The 21,353-nt window shown below is 33.8% G+C and overlaps 2 protein-coding genes across 12 annotated transcripts in view; one reads left to right on the top strand and one right to left on the bottom strand.

Moving 5' to 3' along the window:
• Positions 1 to 7,432, top strand: part of CARS2 (cysteinyl-tRNA synthetase 2, mitochondrial) — a 64,245-nt gene extending 56,813 nt beyond the window's left edge. For all 6 annotated transcript variants that reach the window (XM_031958708.1, XM_031958705.1, XM_031958706.1 and 3 more), the window contains one exon: positions 7,308 to 7,432. The gene's annotated coding sequence lies outside the window, so the exon portion shown is untranslated. The remainder of the gene's footprint in view (positions 1 to 7,307) is intronic.
• NAXD (NAD(P)HX dehydratase) overlaps positions 2,779 to 21,353 on the bottom strand; it is an 89,279-nt gene continuing 70,704 nt past the window's right edge. For 5 of the 6 annotated variants that reach the window (XM_031958711.1, XM_031958714.1, XM_031958715.1 and 2 more), the window contains 3 exons: positions 19,987 to 20,107; positions 7,292 to 7,412; positions 2,779 to 3,169 (listed from right to left, as the gene is read on the bottom strand). In XM_031958711.1, coding sequence (XP_031814571.1) covers positions 3,019 to 3,169; positions 7,292 to 7,412; positions 19,987 to 20,107 — 393 coding nt within the window. In that variant the 3' untranslated portion in view covers positions 2,779 to 3,018. Of the gene's footprint in view, positions 3,170 to 7,291; positions 7,413 to 10,331; positions 10,457 to 19,986; positions 20,108 to 21,353 lie in introns of those variants that run through there. The other variant, XR_004232853.1, reaches the window with a different exon arrangement.

Genomic DNA, 21,353 nt, shown 5'->3' with positions numbered 1-21,353 from the left:
CACATGTTAGAAAACATGTTGGTTTGGGGCACCCAGGATTTGATGTGCTACCAATGACCAAAATATTTATATCTAATAGGCAGTTGGAAATAGGCAACAAATATTGGAAGGGGAGAAAAGTAGGGATGTAGACTATAGTTATCTCAGATTTGGGAACCAATCAGCTACATAAAAACCATGAAAATTATAAGACTGGCAAGGGAGAAATATATATAGAAAACAAAAAGCTAAGAAAATATCAAGGAACATCTACCTAAAATGGCACATATGTACTCAATTGGATCTATGCTATTTTACCTGTCTTTTATGCTTCCTCATCCTGTGCTCCTCTCAATTTTCTATAAGTTATCCACAAATGATCCCAAGAAAAGCCTTCCTCCGGCAATCTTTACATCTGTTCTATGAAATACAAGATACTTAACTTACCTAAAAAGCAGACACTGTATCAGGAGACCTATTTTGCCCATGACAGTAGCCCATGGGGATACTATCCATTCTAGGCCAATCAATCAATCTGGTATCCATCTACCAGGTTTATTAATATTTTCAGTGTCTTCCTCTAATAATTTAAATCACACTGAGGTCCTTATGTAAGAGTAACATGAGTAAAAAAATCCCAGTGCAGCTCTCAGAATATTCATTACAGTAGGTCCTTGAAGCATTCACACTAGGAAGTCGGTAATGATTGATGGTACCAGTTAATTTTGATTAAATGCAAGTTATCTAATAATTCAATGTGATAGTTGTATCAAGCTGAAGTGAAATCTATACTGATTAGGCTGTTTAAAGAACCTAAAGTGAGAGTTAGTGAGACTCTGGCTTTACTTACCAGAACTGACGATTATAAACAAAAAAATGCCTTTTTTTTTTTTTTTTTTTTTTTTTTTAAAGAATGCTTATGAGGGCTCTGAAGTAATTTCATAGAGAATAAGTTATTTTCCCCAGAGAAGTTCATGGAAACACATATTTTGTTTACAGTTAGAACCCTAAAAAGTATCATGCATTTTAAACTTTAACAATTTTAAAGAAAATTAAGTATTTTGGGAGTGAGGCAGAAATTGCAGTGTGTCCAAAAGACACCATTTAAAGAAGAAGGCCACTGGAAGAAGTCATGGTAGTGAATATCTGGGAGCATTTAAGAATAGAGAATATTTTAGAAATCTGTCCATCTTTTGGCTATCCAGATAAACTACAAAATCAAATTAGCTGTAGTAATGAAGGGGGAGGGGAACTGTTCCCTTTAAGATTATCATGAGGGGAACTGTTCCCTTTAAGATTATCATTCTTAGATTGTGTCCCCTTTTCTGATCTCAAAGATCAGGATCTCCCATGCTCTCCAAGGAGTCAGAGACAGAGCCCAGACCTTTCAGGGTAAGAGAAGCAGTACTATTCAAGGGCAAATCAACTCCCTGAATTTAGAAATCCTAAATTCTCATTCAATTGAGGAATCCTGATCTGATCAGCTTGGACTGTCCCAGCCCCCATCAAGATACCCAATATAACAACTTCCCTCAACTAAGAGTCTTTGCAGATGGCCCTTTGGTGCCATCTTTGCTAGGACCCTGCCCCACTGAGAAAGCATTCTCAGCGCCAAAATTCCATTTCCCAATAGGTCTTTAAATTGATTTCTATCCAACAATAAACTTTCATTTTGTAACTAATAATTCAGGAATGAGTGAATTTTTTTACTCTCTAAACCTGCAGTCGATTTAAAGGGGATGTTTAACAACTCTTATTGCCACTAACCTCTTGACCACCAGGAATTGAAGCATTCAAACTGAATCACTAATACCTATTAAAACTAGTTTAAGTGTTCCCTAAGAAGCAAAGATGGATGTTTTGTTTTGAAGCCATCAGGGAAATTTGTAAGGATTTACAAATCTCAAACCTCACATCCCACCAGAAGGATACAATATTGATTAGTTCCATTCTTGGCAAACAGTAAATGCTATGTTATAGGCAGTTGGAAATGGGCAACAAATTGGAAGGGGAGAAAGGGTAGGGATGTAGACTATAGTATCTCAGATTTGGGAACCACCGACATAAAAACCATGAATCCCTAAGGCTACACTGACCAAACCAGTATTAAGTTTCCAAAATCGTCAAAAACAACTTGATTAAACGTAGAAAATTAACATCAGCCTTCAAATAGTTTTCGCCTCTTGACTACACCTCAGAAGTAAAAGAACTACAAACAGCCTGTCACCCTAATTTATCTCCTGATACACTTCAGTATCACATCCAATAACAGCGGTTTTGATGGCTCATAGAAGGTCCCTACTTTTTCTTTAACCATGCTTCTAAAATAATTCTTTAAAAGCACATCATTTTAGGCTATTCTGAAATATTCTAGTGATCACTTATGTCAAACGATTTCAGAATTTCAAAAGTTATTGTGATTGATGTGATGATCTTTTGAAGAACTTTTTTCAGACTGCAAGGTACTCAAGCCCTGAAATTGAAATGACATATTCTAATTCACATAGTAAAGAGTTCAGTGATAAGAAATATGCCCCCAAATCCTGATTTTTTTTTTAAACCCAAGTATCATATACAAACTGGATTAGTGTAGTTTTATTTAACTTAGAAATTGCCCGCTGTCTTAAGCCCAGTGTAAAGAAGTTAAAAATGTAAAATGTAAACCCAACATTGAACCCCTGGTTCAAGTGCAAACCAAAAACAGTCAAGCTGTGGAAAAGTTTTATTTTCATTTTCAAATTGTGTGTTTCTGAGGCTCTTAGGATTTGTTAGTGCTGAAAAACCAAAAAATAAGAGAAGTACTTTCAGTTTAGTTTTATTAGAACATTTGTAAATACATCTTATTTCAGCCAACACTTCCAGTATTACAAATTCTCGAGAAATACCAATGGTAATCACCTTAATCCCTAGACTTAAAAATAAGAAGCATCTGTGCTGCCATAACACTCAGAGGGTTCATGATTTAACATATAGCCTCGTGCCCAAAGGACTCCTGTAGCCAGAGACATTTTGCTTCCCATGTTTCTTGCTCCCCTTGCTTCAAGTTTCAAACAATTTGCCGAATGCTATCCCCACTTCGGCAATCATGTCAGTAGTAGTCATCGAGCGCCCATATTTCTGAAAGGCCTGGTTGTTACACTGCCGTGTGAGAGAACACGCACCAAAGGCAGCCACGAGGAAAGGGTTCTGACTAGAAAGTGAAGAGATTATTAGTAAAAAGTTTCCATTTTTGGAAAGATGCAAGGCAAGAGTCATTGGAAACCATTAAACATCAGATTTATAAAAAATATTGGTGTGTCAGTCAGTCCTATTGTTTTAATATTCTTGTCCTAGAGCTTGTTTCAAATCTCAGGTTATTGTAATTTTAGTGTTCTCTTCCCCCCAATACTAATTAGGGCAAAACATATTTTATTTGCTTGCTTGTTTTTGTGAGGCATTTGGGGTTAAGTGATTTGCCCAGGGTCACAGAGCTGAGTAAAGTGTCAAGTTTCTATGACAGGATTTGAACTGGGGTCCTCCTAACTCCAGGGCAGGTGCTTGAGCCACTGAGCCACTGAACTGTCCTGGGCTGAATAAATAAGGAGTTTCCTTAATCTCCCTTTCCCTCCAAAAATGCCATCAAATATCTACCCATTTTAGGATGAAAAGACAACAATTTTTCATATAAATAAAAATTTGTAATATTTATAAATGTGTGTGTGGGGAAATTTCTAGTACTTATAAATGTGGGAACAAAACCATTATTAAACACAAAGACCTTCAAGAATCTGTTGTAAAAATTACCAACAAAGACTAACGTAAAAATTCTGTGATTAATAGGAAAATACATTATAGCCGAGTAGAAGAAAGCACTAATTCAGGAGTAGAAAGAGTTACTGGATTCAGAACCTTCGTCTGATAACCTAAATCCTCTCTCTGCTCAAGCAATCCTCTTCCAGCTCACTTCTTTCCTTACTTTTATCATTTTCAATCTCTCTTCACTGGCTTCTTCCCTACTGCCTATGAATGTACTCATTTGTCTTAGCTATTCTGAAATTATCTTCCATTGGTCCTTCCATCCCCACTAATTATCCTCCTCTAAAACTTCTGTCCTTTGTGAGTCAATTCCTTGTTAAGGATGGCTATACTGGGTGCTTTCCCTCCTCCCACTCTAGTCTCAACCTTTACAATCTGACTTCTGATCTTGCCATTCCACCAAAAGTGCTCTTTTCAAAGTCACTAATAATCTTCCTCACCTTCAGAGGCAATTGGGATTAAGTGACTTGCCCAGGGTCACACAACCAGGAAGTATTAAGTGTCTGAGATTTGAACTTGGGTCCTCCTGACTTTAGGGCTGGTATTCTATCCACTGTGCCAACTAGCTGTCCCAAAGTCACTAATAATCTTAATGTTGCTTTTTCTCAGTCTCATTCTCTACACTGCTCTGCAACTTCTGGAACTCCTCTTTAATACACTCTTCTCTGCAGGTTTTCATACTCTCTTGCTGGTCCTCCTTCCTATCTGACCACTCTTTCTATGTCTCTTGGTGGATCTTCATGGATCCCTTCTCAGCAGTTTATCTTGAGTCCTCTTCTTATCTCCCATAAGATGTAAGTACCATCCCTATGATGATGATTCAGTACCTATCCAGTTTGGACATTTTTACTGATTTTGTACTCCAAAGGTCTCTCATAGACCTCAAACTGAATATCCAGTAGACATTTTTTCTTCTTTCTTTCTTTTTTTTTTTTAATTAACCCTTTTTATTTTCAAAACACATAATTTTTCAGCACTGACCCTTGTAAAACCCCATGTTCCAAATTTTCCCCTCCTTCCTCCCACCCTCTCTCCTAGATAGCAGGCAATCCAATATATGTTATACATGTTAAATCCAATATGTGTAAACATTTATACAGTTCTCTTGCTGCACAAGAAAAAAATCAGATCAAAAAGGTAAGTAAAAAAAATGCAAGGTAACAACAAAAAAAAGATCAGAATCCTGTATTGTGGATTGTAGGCTGTATTGTGACCTACCCTCAGTTCCCACTGCCCTCTCTCTGGGTATAGATGGTTCTCTTCATTACGAGGTCATTGAAACTGGCCTCAATAAATGAGATGATCTCTCATTGTTGGAACCAGAAGACATCTTAAACTCAATATGTCCCACACAGAATTCATTATCTTTCTGTAACTATAACAAATGTAACAACACTTTTCATCTAAGACCTAAGAGTCATGTCTAAAGGTGTTGGCAAGGCCAACAAGAGATTTTACTTCTACAACATCTCCTCTGACACTTCCTTCCACCTCGTATCTGGATTCAATAATCAGTCAATAATGGCCTGTCAGTAGTCTTCCAGCCTTGGGATTCCAATAATTCATTCAGCCACTAAAATGATTTTCCTAAAGTATAGCTCCCACCCTGTCTCCCCACCTCCTCAAACTCCACTCAGCAAATACCCAGTCTTCTTTGAATCAAAACTTTGGTATTCAGAGCCTTTCCTAACCCAACTCCTTCCTACCTTTCTGATCTTCTACCTTATTCCCTGGCACCATCTTCAGTCCAGTGACAGGCTTCCTAGCTGTCCCCAAAATAAGACACTCCATCTCTTGCTTCTGTACATTTTCTCTGGCTGCCCCCCATGCCTGGAACCATCTTTCTTCTCAACTCTACCCTACTCATTTCCTACCTACTTTTGAGTTAAAATCCCACTCTTTAAAGGGCACTTTCCCCTAACTTCTTATTTCTAGTGCCTTTCCTTTGTTTTCTATTTATTCTGTATAGAACGTCTATATAGAATATAGAATTGTATGTTTCTATTTATTTCCATGTTGTCTCCCCCATTATATTTTGAGCTTCTTGAGGACAGGAAATATCTTTTTCATATTTTTTGCTTTAAGCTCCATCAGTTCCTAATAATCTCCTAGGAAAGGTTTCAAATAGTAATCTGGTGCTGGTCTAGGCATGGGGCTTAGGACCAGGCTAAATCACTTAGGAAAAGCAAATGACCAGAGTAGCTTATAGATTAATGACTTTTTCAGTTACAGCAATGCTCAAAGACCTGTCCCAGAAGTTCTCTGTGAGTGGAAGGAATATTTAAGAGTTTCATGAGATCACTGGGTGTAAAGCTCTAAGAGTTGGGAGGGACTTTAGAGGTTATGTAGTTGAACCCCTTCATTTTCCAAATGATGAAAAGGGAAATTGTGATAGGCCCAAAGTAACTGTGTAGTAATTATCAGTTAGTTAATAAACACTTTCGAAGCACAGACTGTATACCAGGCCCTTTGCTAAGCAATGAGGATCTCAAAAATGCAAAAGATAGTTCCTGCTCTCAGAAGGCTTTCATAACCCAGCCCCTCCTAACCTAAACTGGTTGTATTTTGTTGATTTTTTTTTTTTTTTGGTTTATCTGCATGCTATGCCCCTTTTGAGGCATTAGGGTAGAGCCCGAATATAGGTAGGGCTCTCTTATGCTAAAAGTAACAATTTATAGTTGAATTGAATGAAGTTCTGTCAATTTGAGGAAGAACTTGAAAGTCATTTCTGAACTCCAGATTAGTTGGGGCAAACTCAAATAAAAACAGACTCCTATAAACATTATCTATGTGGTATTATATTTTTATTTATTTTTAAGCACTTCCTGATTACATTTTAATTGGGTTCCTGCTCACTGCAGCAGGCCTTGAGTTTAATGACACTATTCTAGATAATACAATCAACCATACCTCCATGCATACTTTGCTATGTAGTAAGTAGTAATATTACAAAATTAGTTTTTTTATTAGTATGGTAGTTTCTTCTTAGTATGAGGTGGTTTGGAAGGAAACTGATGTCATTTAGAGAGGTTAAGGTTTGCAAAAATATATGACATCACATTCCTCAGTAACTAGCTGCTACACAAATCTAGATCACAAGCAGAGTCTGTGGTGGGCATTAGGAAAATCTGATTTTGTATTTAAATTCTGTGTCAAGAACATCTAATAACAACCCTTGAATGCCTCTGAGAAAAATTTTAAAATAGTGTTTTCATGTTTTCTCAAATAGCTTGCTTCTTTAAGGGTAAATTAATTTAGTCATGTTTTTAAAAAACTTATAAAATACAACCAGTTTAGATAATGCCCAATAACATTTTCTAATTTATAATGCTTAACAGTTAGCTTTAATCAAATCTGATGTTTTAAAAAGAGACTCGCCATTTACTAATTGTTTGTGAGATTAAAGAGAAAGAGAAGAAGAATGTTGGGGCTAGTAAGGGAAAAAAAATATCAAAAGATATTAAGTCTAGAAAATTACATTTCTGATTGTAGTAAAATAAATGAAAAACAATCATACCCATTTGTTTTTTCAGGTCCAGCAAGGAATGCCCAATGTGCTAATACTCCAAGTGACCCTGATAGAAGGTCTCCTTGTCCACCGCATCTTCGACGGCTTCCTTCATGACTACACACGATCACTAAACAAAAGTAGATGTGAAATAGATGTGAATTGTGTATTTTCTTCTACATTTTACAAATATTAATCCTTGACAGTAAAGGAGGGAGAGCAATGGGAAAATATGGAGTTGGCAGAAGCTGTTATTTTAAAAAATTAAAACAACCCAAACTACAAATGGAAGTTATATGCCAAAAAAAAAAAAAAAAAAAAAGTTCTCATCCTCCAATAATATTATTAAAAGTGGGGAAAGAGGAATTAAAAAATTAAAATTTCAGATAAATTCATTTCATGGTCCCAAATATTCAGAAGGGAAAAATTATTTTGACTTGACTTACTTAGGAGAACTTCATCATTTTACGTAATAGGACCTAGGCTCTAGAAGAGATTTAAAGTAGACAGGAAAAAAAAAGCAATTAAAATACCAAAGAACTTTTTTTTTTGCAGGTGTTAGGAAAACAAATGTGCTTTATATAGACATGAAATTTAAGGGACACTTCTGAAGATAAGAAAAATCTATTTTGAAATACTTCAGAAATCCTTGGAGATTTTAATTTTGATGTCATCGGCTTCTTCAGGTTATACAAAGTGACATTACACAGTTAAAATAGCTACTGACTGTTATGAGGATTCCATGTTTTGTGAAGTATTTCCAAATAAAAGAATAAAAAATATTTTGTATATTCTTATTTCACAAGCATACACATCTCATTTAGATTTATCAATTGAAAAAAGTTGGGAAAAAATTAAGTCTTTGATTCAGTAACTTTAAATATTTTACACAATCTTCTTACACATATACTTTTTTTTGGGAGGAGGGGGGGAATGTATCAATCTGATATTCTGAAATAATGCCTAGTATAGCTGGCTCTTATTTAAAACAACATGTATGTAATGTGATGTTTGTACACACAAACATATAATTATAACTTCCCATGAGCCTCTACTATAATTTTAGATGTTGGGTCTTAAATACTTGATAAAAATCATATTTAATAATCTTAATAATGACTATAGAATTCCTGTCCAGTTAAAATTTGACTGTCTGTTTAACTTCCCCAAAGATGCCCTGAAGAAAAAGGCTATAAGGAAGATGTTTTAGTGTGACCACTGGATGAAAAATCAGTTAACTTGTGTTATGCTTCTGGAAAGCCTACTATGTATATATAATCGTACCTAGACTTCAAGTTTCTCATTCTGAAAAATTAAGTTGGGCTGGATAACCTATTAGGTCATTTTTGTAAATCTCCAATATTCTGGAGTATTTTGTACTTCTTTTTTTTTTTTACAAGTATTTTGTGTACTTTTAAACACACTATATGTTAAAAAACATTTCATAAGTAATACCAGTGGGAGTTTTCATGGATTTTTTGAGACTTGAATGCTGATGCAATTATTCTAGCAATTTTTCATGATGGTAACAACTTGCAAACTGACTAGGGAAATTTGTTTTCAATTTACAAAAATCTATTTTCTTCCCTCCCATTTTCTCCCTCAACTGGGGAAAAAAAAAAAAAAAAAGCTATTAAAAATCAAGCAAAACAAATTCCCATCACCTCTCAAAAGGTGGGTTCATCATGGATTCTCCAGCATGATGATTAATTAGTATTCTTAAATTATTTCCAAATTATTTGTTTTTAGAATATTGTGTATTGTATATTATATAAATTATTCTGATTATGCTCATTTCACTCTATCAATTCAGATTTCTCTGAAACTATCCCCTTCATCATTTCTTAAAACACACCAGTATCCCATTACACTTATATGCCATAATTTGTTCAGTCATTCCCCAATTGATGGGCACATTCTTTCCCCAGTAAGTTTCTATTTCTTTGCCACCACAAAAGGCATCCTGCATCTTTGTACATGAGTCCTTTTCCTCTTTTTTTTTTTTTTTTTTTTTTTTTTTTTTTTTTTTTTTTTTTTTTTTTTTTTTTACATCTTTTAGTGGTAAGAGTTAAAAGGCAGTTTTGTAACTGCTTTCTAGAATATTGCTACTGTTGAGTTATCTCTATGACCCTCATTTGGTAAAGATACAGGAGTGGTTTGCCATTTCCTTCTCCAGCCCATTTTACAGATGAGGAAACTGAGACAAACAGGGTTAAATGACTTGCCCAGAGTCACACAGCTACTAGTGTGAGGCTGAATTTGAACTTTGGTCCAATCTCCAGAATAGCTAAAGGAATATTATTCTTTTCCAAACAGAACGAAGAAGTGAAACAATGCAAATAGAATGATTATATTTGACTTTAAAGTGTTTTGCTCTACCTGCCTTTTCTGTTTACACTTTAATGGCTTCTTTAATCAACTGCTATTTTCCTAATTGAAACTGGGGTCTTTGAAGTGATTTTTCTTTTAAGACAACAATATAATCCTATTGCTTCTCTGGCTGGGAATAGGCTCCAGAATCTAATTAAGGAAAACTTGTAAATTATCAAGTGCTGGGAGAAGTACATTAACTCATTCATGCTAGTGGAATATTCTGGCTTATATGCTTAAATCCTGGTTCTATAGTTGTTAAAACAATCTGCAGTGGGAGTTGGGCCTAAGTTTTATGTATATATATATATATATATATATATATATATATATATGTGTGTGTGTGTCTTTATTTAAATATGTCTTTTCATACACACATACACGAAAAAAGACTTGCCATTTTGACATGGGCATTCTCAGAGCTGTTCTCATTTGATCCCAGAAAAACAAAGACATTTTGCAACTAAAAGCATAGATTAGTGCTGTCCCAAGCCTGCTGTGCAGCTCCAGTTTTGAAGTTGTTATCTGTGCAAAATAAGTATACTGGAACCAGCCAGGGACCTGGAAGTTGGGATATCCTGACTGCATGTGAATTCTGGCCGGGTAACCAATACATCATTTGCCCCCTGGGGCTTAATTATCTCATCCTGAAAATGGATTAAATAATATTTGCACTTACCTCCCTTATAAAGTTAGTGGTGAACCGTTTGTCAGCCTTAAAACATGATAGGAATGAGGCAGTTCTCTTTAGAAAGTCCTAACATTTTTAAGCATAAGCATCATGAAGCATCATTCTAATCTGGGCTGTTTGGAAAAGAATTGGAGGCAAATTTGTCTGGTTATACAAGACTGTTTTAAATCATAACCTATTGTCTATGCTCTTCCAGCAAACAGAAAGCCCTTCACCCATGTTTTAAGCAGTTACTAAAACTGGGGGTTCCATCTGGGAACAGTTTGTCTTCTCCCATTTCCTTTAATCTTTGCTGACTAGAACTGCTTCTGACATAAAAATCAAAGTCTGAGCTGGTTTATCCAGAGGCACATGAGGCAGTGTTGACTATTTGACTATTGAATAGTTGACTTATTTCTCTTATGCTAGTATCATCTGTAAACTTGATAAAGCAAGCCACCTATTCTTTTATCCAGGTAGCTAAGTGGCCAAGTGGATAGAATGACTAAGACTGGAGGGCAGGGAAACTCATCTTCCTAAATTTAAATCTGACCTCTGACACTTACTAGCTATGTGACCTTTAGGCAAATCACTTAACCCTCTTTTCCTCAGTTCCCACATCTGGAAAATGAGTTGGAGAAGGAAATGATAAACCACTTCAGTATTTTTGCCAAGGAAAATTCCAACTAACAACAATAAACAACAACAAACTTATCTAAGTCATTGATAAAAATGTTACACTACACTGAGTACATCCACCAAATGTTGAATCCATCTAAATGTATTATCATATTGATCTATCTCTATCTTCTCTAAAATGGTATGAAAAACTTTATAAAAAACTTTGCTAAAATCTAGCTAAATGATAACTAAAGCTTTCTACTTATTTACTAGTTTTATAATTCTAGAAAAACTGGAAAAACCTGTTCTTAAGGGACCTATGTTAGCTTTTTACAATCAATGCTGTCCTTTCTAGAAGATCACAAATTATTTCTTTCATGACCTTTTCTATAATTTTCCCAGGAATCATAGTTTGGTTCACTTCCACATAATGGGAAAGATTAACAAACTTTTGTTAGATAAAAATCATGATGTATATCATGCATCCTTTTTGAAAAAGCTTATACATCACAAACTCAGTTAAATTACAACTCAAATCACCTCTAACATATTTTGGGAATAATCTCTCTTACAACACAAAGATGCTATAAATAAGGTGTCATCATCATTTTCTTTTCCTATATATTCATTTATATATTTCCATCCTTGAGTATGAAACCTGCTATTCATTTTTGTTTTGTCTTTTACAATACAAGTCATTCTCTTTATAAATAATAGCTTTTTATTTTTAAAATACATGCAAAAATTATTTTCAACATTTACCTCTCCAAAATCCTGTGTTCTAAATTTCTCCTTCACTCCCTACCTCTCCCTATCCCAAGCTACCCAGTAATCCATTATAGATTAAATATGTGCAATTCTTCTATACATATTTTCATAATTATCTTGTTGCACATGAAAAATCAGATAAAAAGGGATAAAAAAGGAGAACGAAAAAAACAATAAAGCAAACCACAACAACAAAAAAAATGAAAATACTATGTTGTACTCCACATTCAGTCTCCTTAGCTCTCTCTCTGGATACAAATGACTCTATACATCACAAGTCTATAAGGAATTTGCCTGAATCACCGCGCCTGAAAAGTCCATCATACAATCTTACTGTTGCTGTATATAATGTTCTCTTGATTCTACTCCTTTCACTTAGCATCAGTTCATGTAAACTTCTCCAGGCTTCTCTGAAATCATCCTGCTGATCCTTTCTTATATTCTATAGCATTCATATACCATAACTTATTCAGCCATTCTCCAAATGATGGTGATCCACTCAAATTTCCAATTCCTTGCCACTACAAAAAGAGCTGCTACAAACATTTTTGTATATGTAGAATCCTTTCCCTTTTTTAAGATTTCTTTGGGATAGTAGACACACTGCTGGATCAAAGTTTGATAGTCTTTTTGGCATAGTTCCAAATTGCTCTACAAAATGATTAGATCAGTTCACAACTCCACTAATGACAAATTAGTGTCCCAGTTTTCCCACATCCCTTCCAATATTTATTATTTTTTTCCTGTCATCTTAGCCAATCTGACAAATAACAACACCTCAGAGTTGTCTTAATTTGCATTTCTCTAATCAATAGTGATTTAGAACATTTTTTCATATGACTAGAAATGGCTTTAATTTCTTCATCTGAAATTTGTCTACTCATATCCTTTGACCATTTATCAATTGAAGAATGGTTGATATTCTTATAAACTTGATTTGATTCTCTTTATATTTTAGAAATGAGGTAGTTATCAGAAACCTTGGATGTAAATTTTCCCCCCAGTTTTCTGCATCCCTTCTAATCTTGACTGCATTGGTTTTGTTTGTACAAATCATTCTCTTTTTATGCCATCTGTCCCAAGAAAAGATCCTTTCTCTGATCCTCTTCTTTCACTCAATATTGATAGATAGAGGCTAAGGAAGAGAGGAAATAAGAGGAAAAAAGAAGAAAAGAGTAAAGAGAGAAAAAGGGGAGAGAACAGGGGATGAGGAGAAGAAGAGGATAAAAAGGGAGGGAAGAGAAAAACAGGAAAAGAAGGGAAAGGAAAGGGGAATAAGGGAAAGCAAGGAAAGTAGAGAAAGGGAGAGAGACAGAAAGAAGAATATTTATTAAATGTTTGCTATGAGTCAAGCACTGACTAGTGCTAAGAGGTGGGGATATAAATAGAAGTAAGACAGTCTTCCCCCCAAAGAACTACATTCTACTATGGGGAAGACAATATACAAGAAGGGGAGAGGTGGAGGAGGTTAGCAGTCTGGAAACAGTGGAGGTAAGTGTGAGATGAAACACAGGCAGATGCTTCCTAAAATAGAGGTCCCAAAGAGGGAGTCAACCATTATGTCTTTTCCCTTGTAACATTTCAGTTCATGGGATCCTATTTGTGTTTCTTTTGAACCCTTTGAGATCTGCTTGTTAAAATCAAGGATGCATGGCAAACTATATTCATGGCTTTCTTCTCCTCTATCACAAATTATAGTAGGGTTATTTCCCCATACATTTCCCATCATTTTCATTTCAGCAACAAGTGATCCTTCCTGTTAGGGAAAATCAGATACATTCTAGAATTTTTCTTTGTTATTTCTTCCGTCTTCTGAGAAGAGAAAGTAATACTAACAAATTAACAATTAAATAAGCTGCTTGTGGCAAAAAGGAAGATAACTGAAGACTACCATCAGCTCCTCTATCAGACTCTCCCCCTCCAAGCTTGTGGTCTGTTTTCCAAATTCATCTACTTCCTCTTACTGTCAAAGGGGTCTATATGCCCCAGTAAACAATGCCTTTTGGTAAGGCACCTAATCAGCTGGCAGGGGAAGAGTGTATCTCTGGAGACCAGCCAAATGTGTTTACCAGGCAACTTAGGGTAAAAAGTGTTAGCACACAGATAGCAGCACAGGATGATGGACACGACCAACCCCTCACCCTTGACTAAGGCTAGAACAACCATTTCTACCAAGTTATAATGAATGTGAAAGAAAGGGAATACGATCTATTATCAATCACCAACCTACATGCAGATTGATGCAAAATAAAAAGATTCCTCACATTAATTTCCTGCTCCATAACATTCTAGTATCTGAACTTGAATAGTGTTTAACTTGGTTGGGTAGAAAAGGAAGGGAATGAATTTAGAGATAATAGGCATATAAAAACAAAAGATATTTTTAAAAATATAAACAAATGAATCAATAGTGCTTAGCTATGAGTCACAAGACTAGAATAGTGCTACTTGGAGAAATTTACTGAAGAGTGAGTAGAAATACTAAGGGGACTTAGAATAAGTCTGAGTTATCCCTGCAGAATCTTATCAGTGTCAACCCTTCCCTGATGGAAATATGGCAAAAAGTAGTACTTGAATTAACTAAAAGACTGGAGACAAGGAAAGATTTCATAGGAAATGGAGGGAAAAGCTGTTGTCTATGCATCTATAAAGACATTTTATTACATCATTACAAATGGCAGATGTGAAAAACTAAGATATATCTGTGAAATGAAATGATGCATGGTGACATAATCACAATCAAGAGATTAAATTACATGATGGTCACAGCAACATGCAGGAAAAACAACAATGAAAGTCTTAAAAAGTTTCATCAATGCAGTGAACAGACAACTGATAGTGCTGCATTCTAGCCATCTCTCAGCCAATGAAGGCTTGACTAAAGTGCAGAATGAGGTAAACATTTTCAGACAGAGATTATGTGTTGCCAATTTATTCTGACTATACTAATTTATCATAAAAACTGACTGTCAGATCTATGCATAACGGATGAGTTTATAATCAAATAAGAGATAGAGAGGACCATGGGAGGCAAAAAAATCATAAATTATTATAATATTATATATTATATAAATATAAATAAAAATAATATTATAAAAGATTAATTAATTGTGGAGGAAGGGTAAAGTCAGTAGAAAGTAGTAGTGACACTGATCCATTGGTGGTAGAACTGTGAACATCTAGATCCAGCCATTCTGGAGAGCAATTTGGAACTATGCTCAAAAAGTTATCAAACTGTGCATACCCTTTGATCCAGCAGTGTTACTACTGGGCTTATATCCCAAAGAGATCTTAAAAGGAGGGAAAGGGACCTGTATGTGCAAAAATGTTTGTGGAAGTGCTTTTTGTAGTGGCAAGAAACTGGAAAATGAATGGATGCCCATCAATTGGAGAATGGCTGAATAAACTGTGGTATATGAATATTATGGAATATTATTGTTCTGTAAGAAATGACCAGCAGGATGATTTCAGAAAGGCCTGGAGAGACTTACATGAACTGATGCTGAGTGAAATAAGCAGAACCAGAAGATTATTATACACGGCAACAAGACTATACGATGATCAATTCTGATGGACGTGGTGCTCTTCAACAATGAGATGATTCAAATCACGTCTAGTTGTTTAATGATGAAGAGAGTCATCCACACCCAGAGAGAGGAACTGAGTGTGGAACACAACATAACATTTCTACTCTTTGTTATTGTTTGCTTGCATTTTGTTTTCTTTCTCAGTTTTTCTACCTTCTTGATCTGATTTTTCTTGTGCAGCAAGATAACTGTATAAATATGTATACTTATATTGGATTTAACATGTATTTTAACATATTTAAAATGTATTGGACTACCTGCCATCTGGGGGAAGGGGTGGGGAGAAGGAGGGGAAATGTTGGAACAAAAGGTTTTGCAAGGGTCAGTGTTGGAAAAATAACCCATGCATATACTTTGTAAATAAAAAGCTTTATTAAAAAAAGAAAGAAAGAAAGTAGTAGTGACATTAAAAAAAAAAAAAAAAGGTCAAGAACAAAATATTTTATTTGGCCAGTCAAGAAATTGTCCTAATATGCCTCAAAAGTAAATCCCTCTCGGGGAAGCTAGGTGTCAGTGAATAGAGCACTAGTCCTGAAGTCAGGAGGGACCTGAGTTCAAATTTGGCCTCAGATACTTAATACTTCCTAGCCATGTGACCCTGGGAAAGCCACATAACCCCAATAGCCTCAGCAAAATAAATAAATACATAAATTCCTCAAGATGAAATTACCTATAAAGCAGAAGCAATCAGCAGAATGGATTAGAAACCAGAATACAAAAATATATCATTTATAAGAAACACATTAAAAACAAAAAAATACTCAGTTAAAATAAGAGGCTGAAGCTGAATCTTGTCTGCTTCAGTTGAAATGAAAAAAGGCTAAGGTAGTGATCATGATCTCTGACAAAAGCAAAAACAGACCTAACTAAAAAAGAAAATCAGGGAAATTACATTTTGCTAAAAAGTACTATAGTAAATACATGCACCAATATGTAAATATGCACCAAATGACATAGCAACCAAAATACTAAAAAAAAAAGTTATATGAATTATAGGAGAAAATAGACAGTAAAACTGCTCTGTATATATAGTGGGGGAACTCCATTTGTCTCAGAAGTAAATAAGAAAGAAGTTAAAGAGACAAAGGAGAATTTTAGAAAAGTTAAATATGATAGATTGTAGGAGAAAATTAAATGAGAATAAAAAGGATAATCCCCTTTTCTTGGCTATACATGGCACCCACACAAAAAGTGAGTATACATTAGACCATAAAAACCTCACAACCATATGCAGAAAAACAGAAATATTAAATATGTACCCTTTCTAAATCATAATGCAATAAAAATTACATTAATAGTGAACAATGGAGAGATGAAAAATTAATTGGAAATTAAATAATCTAATCCTAAAAAACAAATGGGTCAAAGAACAAATCATAGAAACAACTGAAAATTTCATTAAAGACAATGATAACAATGAAACAACTCACCAAAAAACAACACAGCCAAAGTGGTGGTACTAAAGGGAAAATTTATGTTTTAAATGTCTACATCAGTAAAAGAGAGAAAAAGCCACTTAATGAACTGGGTATGCTACTAATACAGCTAAGAAAAGAATAAATTTAAAACTGCCAATTAAATACCAAAATATAAATCCTTAAAAAGAAATTAATTATAAATTAAAAACACCAAATTAATAAATAAAAATAGGAATGGTTTTATGAAAAAAAACCAATAAAATAGAAAGACTATTGGTTAATTTGATTTTTAAAAAGAGAAGTAAACTAACTACTAATATCAAAAATGAAAAAGTGAATTTACCATCAATGAAAAGGAAGTCAAAACAATTCTTAGGATCAATTTTTGCCCAATTACATATCAATAAACTGACAATTTAAATGAAATAGATAAATATTTTTAAAACTATAAATAGCTCAGATTAACAAAGGGGGAAAAAAAATCCTTAAATAGCCCTTCCTTAGAAAAAGAACTTGAACAAGCTATAAGTGAGTTCTGAGAAAGAAAAAAAAAGCCTCCAATAACAGAAAGATTTATAGCAAATTCTATCAAATATTTAAATAACAACTAATACCAATACTATCTAAACTATTTTTTAAAAATTGGTAAGAAAAGATTCCTACCAAATTCCTTCTGTGACACAAATATGATTCTGTTATCTAAACCAAGGAGAGCAAAAATTGAGAATACAGATGCAAAATTTTAAAATAAATATTAACAAGGTAACTACTGCAATATATCAAAAAATCCTACACTATGATCAGATGGTATTTTTACCAAGAATGCAGAGCTGGTTAAATATTAGGAAAGCTATAAACTATCAATTTAAAATAAACATCAAGAATTTAATAATTAGATCAACAGATAAAGAAATAGTTTTGAACAAAAATTTGATAATTCCTATCACTGGGAAAAATAGGACTAAATAAAGGTTTTCTTAAAATAAGTATATTCACCTAAAACCAAGAGCAAGTATCTATAATGGGGATAAAGTAGAAGTCCTTCCAATAATATCAGAGGTAAAATAAGGATGTTTGTTTATCAGTACTATCACTTAACATTGTATTAGACATGCTAGCTATAACAATAAGGCCAAAAAATTTGAAATAAGAATAAACAAGGAAACAGAACTAGCTCTTTTTGCAAGGGATAAAAACTATTACTATAGTATGGGATAATCTGAGAGTAAATGTAGAGAACCCTGGAGAATCAATAAGGATACAAAATAAACACACACAAATCATCAACATTTTTACATTTTACCAACAAAACAATAGAAGTGAAAAGAGAAATTCCATTTAAAATAATTGCAGACAATATAAAATAAAAATTTGGGAGTCTACTTGCCAAGACAAACCCAGGAAACTCTATGAACACAATTATAAAACTTTTCACACAATAAAGACATCTAAATAAACTGGGAAGTATTAATTGTTCATTGTTAGAGCCAAAATAACAAAAATGACAATTCTACCTAAATGTATTTATTCAGTGCCTTACTAATCAAACTACCAAAGAATTATTTTGTAGAGCTAGGATTAAAATTTATCGGGAAGATTAAGAATACCAAGAAAATCAATTAAAAAATATGAATGAAGGTGGTTTAGCAGTACCAGATTTCAAACAATATTATAAACTAGAAATCATCAAAACAATCTGATAATGGCTAAGAAACAGAGTAGTGGATCAGTGGAATGGAACAAATACACAATATATAGAAGTAAATGACCCCAGTTAATCTAGTGTTTGATAAATCCAAAGATTAAACTTTGGAGGAAAGAATTCATTATTCCACAAAAACTCCAAGGAAAATCATAAAGCAGTCTGGCAGAAAGTAGACATAGATCAACATCTCACATTGTATACCAAATTAAGTACTTGATGTAGACATAAAGGGTAATATTATAAGCAAATTAAAGGAACATAGGAAAAACTGCCTGTTAGATCTATGCATAAGGGATGAGTTTATAATCAAATAAGAGATAGAGAAGATCATGGGAGGCAAAAAAAAAAAAAAAAAAAGTTGTTTCCCCCCCCACAATTCCAGGCCAAATTAGAAGGAAAGCTGGAAACAGAAATTTATAGCAAGTTTCTGTGATACAAACCTCATATCACAAATTTATAAGGAACTGAGCCAAATTTATAAAAATAAGGAACACTTCCCCCAGTTGACAAATGGTCAAAGAATAAACAGGCAGTTTTCAGAAAAAGAATTCAAAGTTATCAATAGTTCTATAAAAATGCCTTTAAATTACTAATATTTAGAAAAATGAAAATTGAAAATACTCCTAGGTAACTGATAACTATCAGATTACTTCATGACAGAAAAGAAAAATGACAAATGATATATCGCAAAGAAATCAAAGAAAAGGAAAAAAGACTGACAAAAATATTTTTAGCAGCTCTTTTTGTGGCAAAGAATTAGACATTGAGGAATGAAGGAATGATTATTAACTGCAGGAATGGTTGAACAAGTTTTGGTATATGATTGTGATGGAATATTACTGTGCTATAAGAAATAATGAAAAGGGGGTAGGTAGATGGTATAGTGAATAAAGCATGGGCCCTGGAGTTATTCAAATCCAGTCTGAATTCAAATCCAGTCTCAGATACTTACTAGTTGTATAACCATGTATCATTTAGCCCTGATTGTTTCCAAAAAATAATAATAATAATAAAAAGGGAAAATTTCAGAAAAAACTGGGAAGATTTCTGTGAACTGATGATTCAAAGTGAAGTGATCAGAAGCAGATTATCAATAATCAGCTGTTAAAGACTTGGCTACTCTATCAATACAATGATCCATGACAAATCCAAAGGACTCATGATGAAACATGCTGTCTACTCCACAGGAAAACTTTTGAACACAGAGAGCAGATTGCATCATATTTTTTCATTTTATATAGTTCTTGTTATTCTTTGCAACATAGTTAATATGGAAATGTTTTGTTTCTCTTCACATGCATAATGTGTATCACACTGTTTGCCTTTTCAGTGGGTAAAGGAAGGGCTGGGAGAAAGGGAAAGAATTTTGAACCCCAAATTTAAATTTTTTTTTAAATTAAGAATTACAATAATTCTTTTTAAAAAGCAAGGAAATTCTTTGAGAGTATGTGATAAAACCTAAAGGAAGCTCATTTCTAAATAGCTTGATCGAAAATATAAAATGATCCCAACAGAAATACATTAAAAAAAATTTAGCCGTGTCACAAATTAAACTCATTACTTACCCTTTTCACCATCTGAAATAACATCTTTCTCTCCTTTTAGAACTATTGTCAGATTCCCTAAGGCTTGACTGAGTTTCAATACACATCCATGAAGATCACTGCTATCTACTGAAGTGTTAAACTGTATCACAAGGGGGAAAAAAAGAACAACCTGATTAGCACAATGATCATGATTCCAGAAGACCAATGAAAACTGCTACCTACTTCTCAACACAGAGATCTGAGAGATGATGGATTATGCATAATGAGAAACATATTTCTGGATGAAGTCAATGTGAAAATTTGTTTTGCCTTATTTACTATGAACATTCTTCTGGGTTTCTTATTCTTTTATAGTGGGAAATGGTTGGGAAGGAGAAAAAATAAAATAATGGTTTAATGGAAAAAAAAAACTGTTAAATGAAGGGAAAAAAGCTAACACACAAGACTGCCATAAAAAAAAAAAATACATCTTCAATTATTACAAGCTTAAAAAAAATAGCAAGCAAGGGAATATTCTTATATACCTATTTCTTTCTTTATTAATTATTTAAAAAAAAATCCCATAGAAAGACTTGGGGCAGTTGGGAGATACAGTCAATAGACTATTGGGTCTGGAGTCAGGAAAACTCATCTGGCCTCAGACACTTAATGGCTATGTGACCGGGGCAAATCACTTAACCACTTTGCCAAGTAAACCCCCAAAATGATCATAAAGAGTCAGATACAAGTGAAAAATGACTGAACAACAAAACAGAAAGATTGCATGAAGAAGTCTATTAGACCTCCCTCCTTTCATTGAAGAAGTGGAAGACTAAGGGTTTGTATTGTATAGATTTCATCAGACCTAGTAAATGTGTTAGTTGGCTTTCCTGAACTGATTTTTCTTTTCTTTTCTTATTCTTTGTTAATGGTTAATGTCAATTGTTTGAAATCAACTTATTCCATCCATAGAGAAGAAGGGAGAGATATGTTTTAAAATGAAGATAATGTAAAAACAAATCAATAAAAATTTTGAATAAATAAAAATATCTGTTAAGAATGTATACAGTAATAACCTATATAAGATTGCTTATCATCTTGGGAGGGGAGAAAGGGAAGGAGCGAGGAAAAAATGAAAATGAAAATCTTATAAAAATAAATGTTGAAAACTATCTTTACATAAAAAACTATTGTGGGAAAAAAGTGAAGATTTATCTTGTCCTATATATGATCTGTACAAAGGCAAAAAAAAAAAAGTTTAACAAAACATTTGTAAATGAAATTTCTCCTCTTTAAAAGATAAAAATAGAATGTATCTTGTAATTATGGATCACAGTGCTAGACAGGACCTTTGATAGTCACCTAGTCCAACCCTTTTATCCTGCACTTGAGGAAACTAACGAGTG

Source organism: Sarcophilus harrisii, chromosome 3 (assembly GCF_902635505.1).
Source record: "Sarcophilus harrisii chromosome 3, mSarHar1.11, whole genome shotgun sequence".
Lineage (NCBI taxonomy): Eukaryota > Metazoa > Chordata > Mammalia > Dasyuromorphia > Dasyuridae > Sarcophilus > Sarcophilus harrisii.
This window is presented reverse-complemented; position numbering and strand designations above follow the sequence as displayed.